Source organism: Panthera pardus, unplaced genomic scaffold, assembly GCF_024362965.1.
Source record: "Panthera pardus isolate Hobbes unplaced genomic scaffold, ASM2436296v1 HiC_scaffold_8, whole genome shotgun sequence".
NCBI lineage: Eukaryota > Metazoa > Chordata > Mammalia > Carnivora > Felidae > Panthera > Panthera pardus.
The window spans coordinates 144,951,677-144,963,936 of NW_026527013.1; the positions used below are offsets into that span (position 1 = coordinate 144,951,677).

The 12,260-nt window shown below is 44.4% G+C and overlaps 1 protein-coding gene across 4 annotated transcripts in view; it reads left to right on the top strand.

Annotated features, from left to right (window-relative positions):
* The window catches only part of STRIP2 (striatin interacting protein 2), a 47,452-nt gene continuing 35,192 nt past the window's right edge, over window positions 1–12,260 (top strand). For 2 of the 4 annotated variants that reach the window (XM_019452707.2, XM_053897163.1), the window contains exons 1-6: window positions 3–197; window positions 6,148–6,217; window positions 9,221–9,295; window positions 9,737–9,875; window positions 10,276–10,410; window positions 11,761–11,881. In XM_019452707.2, coding sequence (XP_019308252.1) covers window positions 112–197; window positions 6,148–6,217; window positions 9,221–9,295; window positions 9,737–9,875; window positions 10,276–10,410; window positions 11,761–11,881 — 626 coding nt within the window. In that variant the 5' untranslated portion in view covers window positions 3–111. Of the gene's footprint in view, window positions 198–6,147; window positions 6,218–9,220; window positions 9,296–9,736; window positions 9,876–10,275; window positions 10,411–11,760; window positions 11,882–12,260 lie in introns of all 4 variants that reach the window. The other 2 variants (XM_019452709.2, XM_019452708.2) reach the window with 2 other exon arrangements.

The window sequence follows — 12,260 nt, forward strand, 5'->3', positions numbered from 1 at the left end:
CGCGCGGCGGCGGGGTCGCCCCGGGCAGAGATCGCGGAGGGGCTGAGGTAGGCGCCGAGTAGGGTGGCATGGAGGACCCCGCGGCGCCCGGGGCCGGAAGCGCGTCCACCAATGGCAACGGCAACGGCGGCGGCAAAGGGAAGCAGACGGCACCCAAGGGCCGGGAAGCGTTCAGAAGCCAGCGGCGGGAGTCGGAGGTGAGGAGCCCGGAGAGCTTCAGTTGGGGCCGGGAGACGCCCGCGGGCGGGAAGCCGTGGCTGAGGTGACTCGGCCCGGTCCCCCTGCCCTTCCGGAGTCCCCGGCGCGTTCGGGGCCGCCCCTCGGAGCGGGCGTCTGCGGGGTCTGCCGCAGCCTGGGCTCTGCAGCCCCTGACCCCTCTCTGCCTGTCTCCTGGTCGGGGGCTTCTTAGCCTTCTGGCCTCTCCTCCGGGGACGCGAAGATGTAGCGCGATCGAGACCATACCTGATACTTTTCAAATATTGATCGCACTTAGTCTCTGCAGCCCCTTGAAGTGGGGATTCGTGTTTTAGATTTACGGGAAGAAAATCTAAAGGTTTTCCGCTGAACGGAGAGGTTTAGCGACTGGCCTGAAGGGGTGAGGGGCCAGAGCTCCGCCGCAGTGGAGACGGGCCGGCGTGGGGGGCAGCCGAGCTCCCACTCCTGGGCCAGCGAGCAGATCCAGATGTGCCGAGTGACTTCTGCGCGGCCCCTTCCCCCGTGTGTTGGCAGGCTGTTTAGGGAGTGCCTTCCACGGACATCAGGACCCCTACCCGTAAGGGTCAACGAGAGGCTTCAGGCCGGGGCTGTACCGGAGGGAGTGGATGGAACTGCTCAGGATACAAACCCACAGATAGGAATATGAATGTTTGGGTTACCTCCTCGTCTTCTGAAAAGGAATCCTAACTGGGAGGATGAAAGGCGTGAATTATTAGTCTCCGACTGCCTCATGCAGCCAGTGTCCATTAACTAGCCAGGAGTAGAATTGGATCTGAGTGGGGATCAGGAGGATAGACCCCAAAACGTCAGGTGTGAAAGGGACTGTAGAGATCATCTGCTTTAGCCCTTTCTCGTCCAGAAGTAAGAGACAGAAGTCACTTGCCCAAGATCCTGCATCTGGCATGTGGCCAGGAGCACCGAGCTTTGGGGTCATCCAGACCAGGTTTTGAATCCTAGCCCTATCACTTACTCTCTGTGTGACTTTTGGCAAATTGCCAAGCCTCTCTGAGCTCCAGTTCCTTCTTCTGTAAATGAGGTTAATGCCACCTACCTCAGAAGGTTGAGATAAAGTCAAATGAGATAATTGGATGTCAGATGTTTAATTCAGTGCAGGCACAGGCCATGTAATTGGTCAGTACAGAGTAGCTCATAGGGCCAGACCTGGTACTAGAAGCCAGGTCTTTCTTGTCCCAGTCCGTTTACCATTTGAATAGACCCTCGCAGTTTCCAGAGGGATTTCATGTAGGTTTTTCATTTTGATACAGAAAAGTAGGAATCCCTCCCATTTTTTAAAAGAGAGAAGTGGAGATGAAAAGACTAGTCCAAAATCACACCCCCTTTCAGAGACAGAGCTCAGCTCTGCTGTCTGGCTAGGTGAGGGTTCTGTCCACATCACCTCCCTCCCTGCCTCACTATGAATCTGGCCTTTTAGAACACCCTGTACCTCCTTCCCCCAAGGCGACACTGTTTTTGCTTAAATTTTTTTTTTTTTTTGGGAGAAGAGGGTGGGCCATTCATTATTTCAAAAATTATTGAGTCCTTTCTACATGCCCAGCACTGTTTAGGTGCTAGGGATACAATAGGGAACAAGACAAGGTCTTTTTCTGTGGCGCAAACATTCTAGCCAGGGTGGAGAGACAATATGCAAGTAAATAAAATAATCAGTTTCAGAATGATATGTTCTTTGGGAGAATTAAAACTCCTGACGTAGGAGGGCTTTTCCCTGCCTATCAAGTCTCCCATCGGGGAAAGGACTCTGATAGTACTTTCCTTTTGCCACTGAGTCCAGTATCCAGAGACTCAGAGCTTTCCACCTGCCCCACAGTTTTACCTCCTGGTTGTCTGCAGCTGTACTTTTTATGCACGGAAACGGACAACTGCAGTGATCCTCTCCATCTGGGCTCATTGCCTGCCAAAAGGCTGGCTGGAAAGATTAGCTTTCCTCCACCTTCCACTGCAGCAGGAAAGCTGCTTTTTACCTGTCAGTACATTCCCAGACTCAGATGACCATCTGCCTTTCCTTCCTTCCCTCCTTTTGCTTTCCTGTGAGAGACAGTCCTCGGGGGAGATGGATTATCCGCACAACCCCCCCCCCCCCCACCACCACCTTGGGCTTCTAAAGGATTACTGGAAGAGAATTACTGTTGGTACAATTCAAGAGAGCCTCCCCATCCATCACTGTGCCTGTAGGGGACACTGGTTGACCTACCCTCTCCCAACGGTTTAGTGTATGAACATCCCAACGAAAATAGGAAGCTAGAGAATAATTGTTTGCTTAATAAGAAGATTCTTGGGGTGCCTGGGTGGCTCAGTCAGTTAAGCGTCTGACTCTTGATATCCACTCATGTCATGATCTCATGGTTTGAGAGATTGAGCCCAGCCTCTACACTGACAGAAAGGAGCCTGCTTGGGATTCTGTCCCTCTCTCTGCCCCTCTCCCTCTCTCTCTGTCCCTCCCCACCTGTGCCCAAGCTCTCTCTCAAAATAAATAAGTAAATAAATAAACATTTTTAAAAATTTAAAAGAAAAAGAAAGCTCTTAACCAAATGAGTCACCTCAGGCCTCTTTCAGCCAGATTCCCTGGTTTAATTGGTTCCCAAATTCCTTGACAAAATTTTACTGGTTTGTGGCAAGAGGAGGAAAATTCAGGGCATTGAAGTAAGTTTTTCATAAAATGTAGTTCAATGCAATAAATTTAAAGAGTGTGTTCAATTTGGGGCATCTGGCAAGCTCTGTTGGTAGAACATGCAAATCTTGATCTCAGAGTCATGAGTTTAAGCCACATGTTGGGTGAAGAGCTTACTAAATAAATAAATAAAATAAGGATGTATGTGATTTATGTATTTATTTAGACTAAACTTTTTACTTTGGAGGGATTTTAGGTTTATAGAAAAGTTGCAGAGGTGGTATAGAGGGTTCCTGTACCCCTCGCTCAGTTTCCCCTGATGCCAGCCTTTCAGGTTTCCACAGTGCCTTAGCCAAACCATGGAAGCAGCACTGGTCCATTGACTCATGCAAGGCTCTGTTCCTTGGGAGTTCTTCTCAGGCCTGGTCTGGCCTGGCCAGCCCCCGCCTCACCCATAGCAGTTCTTCTGAACCTCCTCTGGGCTGTGAGAATTTCTCAGTGAACCTCATCCAGAGTCTGTCTGACATAAGGCAAGGTTTTGGGCTTTCAGGTGGAAGACCAGAGTGGTGACTGCCCTTCTTATCACATCATAGCAGGGGACATGCAACATCTTGTCATTGGGATGCTGGCCCTGGGCCCCACCGCAGGATGTATGCGATTTAAAACAGTATTTTTCAAACTGTGAGTTGAGACCAACATTTTTTAAAAGAAATAGAATAATAAAATCTAAATCACATAGTAATGGTATTATTTTTTAAAACTTTTGTTCTGGTTTTGTGTGTGTGTTGGAACATGTAAAATTTATTTATTCTTTGATTTACAAGCAAAAAACTTCGAAAAGCATTACTTTTAATAACTCTTTTATTCTAAAATTGTGTCCTCATTTTGGGATATTAAACTGTTCTTTTTTGAAATATATATTTTAAAAAGGTTTTTAAGTCTCTGTTAATCAGAATAAAACCTCAACTACCTAATGTCATTCCCACCCTCCACCTTTTTTTTTTTCTGACTGGTTTCTGTAACCCAGAAGTATTTGGAAATATTTGCAATAATGGATTTAAACATGATTTGCATTGTTGGCAGTGTAAATTGATAAAGTGGTTTTGGAAAACAAAAAACGAATCTATCCTTAGGAAAGATCCTAAATATGAAAAAATTTATAGGTGTATTACAACTTTATGTTTATAGTAAAGAAAAATTAAAAACAACTTATATGATCAACAATAGAGAACTGGTTGGGGCACCTGGGTGGCTCAGTCGGTTGAGCCTCCAACTTCGGCTCAGGTCATGATCTCATGGTCTGTGAGTTCGAGCCCCATGTCGGGCTCTGTGGTAACAGGTCAGAGCCTGGAGCCTGCTTCGGATTCTGTGTCTCCCTCTCTCTGACCCTCCCCTGTTCTTGCTCAGTCTGTCTCTGTCTCAAAAATAGATGAACATTAAAAAAAAATAAATAAAAAACAAAACAAAACAATAGAGAACTGGTTAAGTAAACTGGTTAGTTATCTGCCCACTTTGCTGTACACTTAGCTGTTTAAAATGATAGTCATAATATGAGAAAATGCCTTTTAATATAATATTAATATAATATTGTATTATTATATATTATATATTATTTATATATGTAATATAAAAATGCCTAATAATATAATATTAATATTGTAAGTACAGTAAATAAAATCCTAAGTAGTATAACCACCTACATAGTGCTACCAAGTGCTAGGTAGTGTGCTAAGTGCTTTTTCCTCTATTAATTCATCTAGTGCTTATAATGACCCTATGAATTATCCTCATTTTACAGATGAGAAAACTGAGCATGTCATTTTCCAATAATTCCCTGACACCAGTTCAGTTCTGATACTATCTGTAGTTAGCACAAACCTCACAAGTTAAAGGCTCGGTTCCGTAAGACTGTCCCTACTTCAGATGCCAGCCACACCTGGGGCCCCCGGGCTACAAGCACTATACCTGGCCAACTGCAAACTCAGAGGTTCCATGACCACCCCCACCCAACCCACCCGCTGCCATCTCCTGATTCCATAATTTGCAACAATGACTCACAGAATTAAAAAAAAAAAAAACAAAACTGCTCTGCTTATGATTACAATTTTAATATAAAGGATGCAATTCAAGAATGAGGAGAGGCAAAGACAAGATGTGGGGGTAGGATGGTGCAGAGCTTCCACGCCCTCTGGGTATCACCCTCCTAGCACTTTGGTGTGCCCAAACCCCATTGTTTCAGGGCTTTTACATGGGGTTTCATTACCTAGGCATGGTTGTTTAAACCATTGGCATAGGGGCTGGCTCAGTTGGTTGATTAAACCATTGGTCGGTAGTTGAACTTCATCTTCAGCCTCCTCCCCTCTCTGGAGATGGGGCCAGTCCTTCCTTTGAAACTCTGAAAGGCTCACCAGCGATCACCTCACTAGCATAAACTCTTAGTATTGTTGACAGGGACTTTTAAATTATAGACACTCCTATCAGGAGGTTTTAGGAGGATTTAGGAGCTCTGTGCCTGGAACCGAGGGCAAAAACCAAATACATTTTTTATACCACGCTGAGGCACAGGGAGATTAAGTAACTTGTTTAAGATTGCCATATGTGATGGATGAGATTCAAAATGATATTTTTTTTGAGATTCAAAAAATTTTAACTTATATATATTAATGTATACTGGTAGGAAATACTCCAAAATGCTTAGAGAGGTTAGGGTATGGGATTACATTAAAATATTTTTTATATAGGATTATAACATTATACCTACAGCAGCATATGAAATCTAGCTTTAATATAACGTGGAGTAGAAATACTACCTTATTTGAAAATCCTGAAGTTGTGGAACATACAGCTGAGGGACCTCCTTTTATAAATGAGGAACTATGATCCAAAGAACGAGATCTGCCAAAATCATACAGTGGGCTAATGACAGTGGGCTAAAATTAGAATCCAGCTCACCTCTTTTGTTTTTGTCCATCTCATTTTTCTAGAGATCAGCTAGATGCTCTTCTGCTCTGTGTTTATGTAGGTCAGATACAGGCACAGATTTCATAGCTTTCATATCTGTTCACGATCCTAACCCTTTACTCAGAGTTTCTGATTCTATGTAGGAATCTTCAGCCCCGCCCTGCACTGAGCCTAGTATTTTGGGTTGGAGGAGGGTACTTCTTGGATTAGAGGCCCAGAAGGGACTCTCCTCGCTGCCTCCCTGATCTAATGTTGGACTTCAGGAGAGGAAGAAGATTAAATGAGAGTATAATTTCCTTTTTCATCTCTCTTCCCAAGTTACTGCAAAGACTTCTCCATTACAGGGCTCTGTGGACTGCCCCACTCTGGAATTTGAGTATGGAGATGCAGATGGGCACGCAGCAGAGTTGTCAGGTACGAGGTAGAGATGGGCTGTGGAGAGGGGAAGGATGGCCATGAGGAGAGGGCCTGGGTCTGTGATCTCTCCTGGCAGCTTATCTGTTTTCCACATTCCCGTCTGTCTCCAACCTCCAGCAGTAAATATCTTTGCTTTTACATTTCTTCCTGTGATTTCTCCTTTGGCTACAGTATTCTCCACTTTCATTCTATCACTCTTTTCTGCTTACCCTTCTTTATTCTCTTTTGGTGCACTCTCAAATCCTTTTTCTTTCCGTCTTTTCCCCACTCCTCTTGTTTCTCATATCTTTGCATGCGTGCCCCCTTCTTTCTGCCACCCTCTCCCTTTCTGTCTGTCTGAATTTTTAGCTTAGGCTAAGTGTGATCCCCTCACATTAAGAGCCTCCACGTTACACATGCTATTAATACCAGTTATTAATAAACGAGCTTTGGGTGGAGATGGTGTGAAAATTGAATATTCTGTCACATGGAAGTGACACTTTGAGACGTGCTTTTTCAGAGAAAAGAGACAAGCAATTTTAAAGAAGTTCTTGTAAATAAGCACAGGGAATAAATTTTGTGATGAGTGACAGAAATAGCTGAGTTTAATAACCGACAAAGGATGAGCATTCCTAATAATACATATAAATAAATATATTTCATATATGTATGCATGTGTATGTGTGTGTATCGACAGAGAAGAGAGGAAAAGACAAGTAGTCAAAGAATATGAATAGGAATTCAGAGAATAGAAAACCATATGGTCAATAAATATATGAAAAGATGTTCAACTGCATTAGTAAATGAGGAAAAGCAAATTAAAATAATGAGATATTTCACATTCATCAGATTGCAAAACTTAAAAGCCTGAAGTTGGCGAGGGTGCAGAGAAATGAGTACTTTTATACACTGACTGGCATGAGAGAGCAGAGCATAAAATTGGAAAGCACTTTGGTCATATCTAGCAAAGTTGAAAATGCACACATCTTATGATTCTAGATCATAAGATGATCTAGATTCTAGATGTACCTTTTAAAGAACACTTGGGCACAAGAAAACACATAGGAAGATGTTTATTGTAGCCATTGTGAAAACATTTAAAACAACTTAGGGGAATGGATGAACTGTAGTATATCAATATAGTAGGTTGCTGCATAGATGTTAAAATAGTTGATCTATGTCAATATGTTTCGATATCAATAAATTAAATAAATTTTTAATGTTTTATTTATCCTTGAGAGAGAGAAAGACAGAGCATGAGCAAGGGAGGGGCAGAGAGAGAGAAGACACATACTGAAGCAGACTCCAGGCTCTGAGCTGTCAACACAGCGCCCAACGTGGGGCTCGAACTCACAAGCTGTGAGATCATGACCTGAGCCGAAGTCAGACGCTCAACCGACAGAGCCACCCAGGCGCCCCATCAATATCAATAAATTAAAAGCACATTGTTGAGTGGGGAAAGAAACAGTGACAAAATAACTTACACATGCATCCAGAAAACAGCTTAAACACACAAACCTAAAAGATGTTTCTGGGAAGCCCAGTTGCACACTTGATTGAGAACAGTGTCAGTTAAGTAAACAGATGTGTTCATCATACTGTCATGTAAAAAACTATTGAAAAATATACTAAATAGTGATTTAAAAAAAATAATACATATAATACCCTGTTTGGATAAAAACTTTCAAAACAGAACATATCATGTTGTTTACAGGTATATATGTGTGTAGTAAAAGTAGAAAAATAGGCATGTGAAGCATACATACCAATTTCGTTAAAATGGTTATCTCTAGAGAGGGGAATAAGATAGAATGGGAGGAGAGGGGGGCTTTAGATGTCGGAAGCAAATATGACAGGTATAAACATTTGTTTAATCTGGGTAGAAGACACAAAGTTATCTTGTATGTATTCTATATCTGTATATGAACGTTCACGATCTAAAATTTAAAAATAAACAAAAAGCTTAGTACCTAACAGCCTTGCTCCCTTTTCTGACTGGGTTTATGCTGCGCTCTTTAAAAACATCTATGCCCACTGCCCACTGAGCACTGAAGAATATCAGAGTCAGGGCTGGAATTTGCTTCTGATCAGTCCAGGATTCTGGAACTCAGGACTCAAAAGCCCTGCTTCCCAGATAAGGTGTTTCTCAACCATTAGACCAAGAACATACGTGAATTTCTCTTTGTGAATTATCTGTGACCTAGTTAAATTTCCAGCAAGGATCTCAGGCCACAGAATTTTGAGGAAATCTGTTCTGTCACCTATTGACTTCTCAGCCTCAATTCTTCATCCTCTGTAAGATAAAGGTACTGGTATAATGTCCCGGAGTGTGTGTGTAGGAGACGGCATTTTTATTTCTCAAGCTCTCTGCATTTTGTATTCAGAGGCTGTTGTTAATAAAGTTAGATTTTCTTGGGCATAAGCAGCCCTTTGCCAACAGTAGCTACTTCTAAGGGGTTCGATGCTGTCTCTACCTGCGTGGCCTTGGGCAGGAACCTAAACTTCTGTACCCTTTGAGGAATCTCAGTAGGGAGAGAATGAACTGGCTTTAACCCCAAAGGGCCATCTAACACATACTCTCCAGCCTTTGCTCTGGCTCCTTGAATAGCGCAAGGAGCTTGCCTCTAAATTTCAGGCACCGTGTTGCCCTTCTCTTCCCTAGGGACAGGATAGTCTCAGTCTGGGTTGACAAGCAGAAGGGGCTGCAGCCCTAAGAAGCAGGAGTGATGACATTTAGCCCTCTCTGCTCCAACCCTCCTGGCCCTCACCAAGTGTTGAAGACTGCCTTCTTTGCTATAGCAGCCAGCTGGCAGGAGGAGGACAGGTTTGATGGTTTAATCACCCAGGGACACAAGTGGCTATTTTTAACTGCTCCGAAAGGGAGGAAGTTGGCTCTGGATTGAATTGGACGCAGGAATGTGTTGGAAGCTTTAGCTCTTTCATGCCACCCTCTCCACCTCAGGCCCCTTTTATAAGGGTCTGCCGAATGTTTGTGACTCTGTCCTATCTTTTCTGCCACAGAATTATATAGCTACACTGAAAACCTGGAATTTACCACTAACAGGAGGTGCTTTGAAGAAGATTTCAAGACTCAAGGTGATCCCAGATTCTTATTAATAGAAACCTGGTTTTCCCTCCATGATATCCCAGCCTGATCTAGAAAAGCCCAAAACAAAGTATGACCCTTCTTCATCCTCTCCATAACCATATAATTTCTCTATTCCTCCTTTCATACGGGACACAGAGTTTCCTATATCTCAATTGGGGAGGCCATGGATGGAAGCAGGAGAAGCCTGAGCTGGGTCCCTTTCACTGATGTAAAGGGCCCAGAGAGCCGAGGGATGGGGACTGGGCAGGTACCCTGCTACCTGGTAAAACCCTGTGCCTAGTGTAGTCCTTGACCTTGACATTCAACCCCTGCCTCCAACTCTGCCTCACTCCTAATAACATCTAATAATATTTCGTGTGCCCACACTGCAATCCTCTCAGACCTCTATTTCCTTACTTGGTCAGTGAATTCAATTTGCAATTCAACAGATGTGTGGTGAGTACTTTTTTGTGCCGGAGATGCGGGGGGCAGGGGTGAAGGTGAATTTGCAGTATCTTCAAAGAGATTATAGTCCAGTGGCAGAGTGGAGGTGTGTACATCACAAAACTGAGGCCAAGAGGAAAAATGGTAAGTATCAGAAGTAAAAAGTTTCTTGGGGGACAGAGCTGGCTGGAGCATTAGTGGAAAAGAGGTAATTTAGTATTGAACCTATAATGATGAATAGGAATTGGATAGGTAGGGAGAGAGAGAGAATTCCTTGAAAAGGCAGAGATAGGTTGGAATAGACTGTGTGTGGAGAATAGAGGGAATATGAAGGAAGATAAGGCTGCAGAGTGGGTTCAGCCAGAACTTTTTGGGTCCTTTACTTTGCCAATCTCTTAGTGGAATCTTCTCAGCTAAATAAGGAAAGCTTTTGAAGAGAAGAATTTGTTGGGGGCTGGGATCAGAGATGGATATGCTATCAGGAGCCTTTCCAGGAAGGGGAAGCAGAAGCTGACACTGGATCTGTATGGTTTTCTGTCCCCAGTGCAGGGCAAGGAGTGGCTGGAATTGGAGGAAGATGCTCAGAAGGCCTATGTGATGGGACTCCTAGACCGACTGGAGGTGGTCAGTAGGGAGCGGCGACTGAAGGTGGCCCGGGCTGTTCTCTACCTGGCCCAAGGCAAGTGACCACCTTTGCCAGCTTGAAATGGCTGAAAACCAGGGAGAGAAATGTTGTTATCAGGACTAGGATGAGGCAAGCCAGGCTGAAAAAGCAAGTTCCCTGCCTCTTAAAGACAGATCTTATCAAGTGCTAGAAGTAATCTGGTGCTTATGAGGAGGTTAAGGAGATGGTGGTGGGTACAATTCCGGATCCCTTGGAATTGGCCTTTATCTTACCGGGCATGCCAAGATTTCTTATAGGGTTGTTTATTTCTTCATGTGGGCTGTGATCACATGTGGAGATTTAGCAAGCGAAGTGAATCAGGCTAGAGTTGATGCACCACCAGCCGAGCATGGAGGCTTCTTTCATCAGCTGTGGCACAGGCTTCCACTGAGGGGAGTCAGTGGAGTACCTCAGGGTCACAGATGGTGGACCCTCTGCATTATTTCTTATTTGCATTTAGAAGGTTCAAGCCAGCATAGCAGCAGGAGTGGATACAGTGGGTAATTGGGAGATGATCAGAACTCGGTGGGATTAACTGAGGAAATCTTCTCAGAAGAGACCTATTAGCCAGGTGTTGGAAAGAGAAATGCGATAGCCTAGCTGGAATAGTAAAAATAAGCCCTGAGATCATAATAAGAGGACTGTTGGCAGAACCAACTAGCTGGGAACTTAAAAAACTATAAAAGAAAATAATAAATGGAGGGGGAAGAGAATGGTGAAGGGAAGACTGTAGCAAAAAAAGCGGTGCCTAACCATCTTTCTTGGGTCTGGTGCTCTGGCCAACTTCCAACTGCCAGTACCTTCAACTTTTTACCTGAAAGCTTTGTCTGCAGCCTGTATGGGGTAACCAGAAAGTGCTAGGGAATTCATGTAGCACTGATCACTGACTGACAGGAGTTAGTGGGTAAATAGCCCAACTACCTCACTCTTCTTGGGTGGGAGGATTCTGAGGTGTGTAAAATATATACTGTTTCCCAGAGCTTCCCCTAACCTGGGTTTCAGCTCTTGGCTGCCTTCTCTTCCCTATCTCATTTCCCCACTTCTCAACTAGGATCATCTCCCAAATAAACTACTTGCATTTTAATCGTTCTCTCTGGATCTGCTTCTCAGGGAACTCAAACTTAAGACAGACCAGTGATAAGCACATTGGACCTGACTCTGGAGACTGCTTCTCCTCTTTTGAAACTGGCTCATTCAAAGTTCTGGAGGTTCTGGCTCTGGAAGTTCTGGAGGGCCTTGCCCTACCTTTGTCAGCCTAATTGTCGGGCTAGGTGTTGAAAGATAGTCTTAAGATCATGGGGAAGAGTGGAAAGAACTGGGATGCCACTCTCACGTACAATTCCATGGCACTGTCTGGTCCTTTAGGCACTTTTGGGGAATGTGATTCAGAGGTCGATGTGCTACACTGGTCCAGGTACAACTGCTTCCTGCTCTATCAGATGGGGACCTTCTCGGCCTTCCTGGAGCTACTCCACATGGAAATCGAGTGAGAAGCCTAGGGGAGGGCTGGCCTAGACAACCCCCTTCCTTGAAGGGTGCCTCATGTCCTGTGCTGATTCGCTCCCTATGGAGACCTCTGTGGGAGCAGGGTCTATTCATACTTCAGTCCAAAGCTTACTGATAGTTCCCCTTTCCAGCCATGCTCTCTGATATGCTGTCTTCCTCCCTGAGATTGGGCTCATCAACAGCTTCTGCCCTACTTACAGCTTCAATCCTGGGCTTCAGGGCCCTATCCTGGGTGGGTTCCCTTTGTATCTAAACACCTTCTCAACTCAGCCTAAGTGGAATCCATGAAGGAGACTGTTCTACCTGAGAACATGACCCAAGAGGAACAGGACCAATTTCTGTTGCTGTGCCCAGTTCTT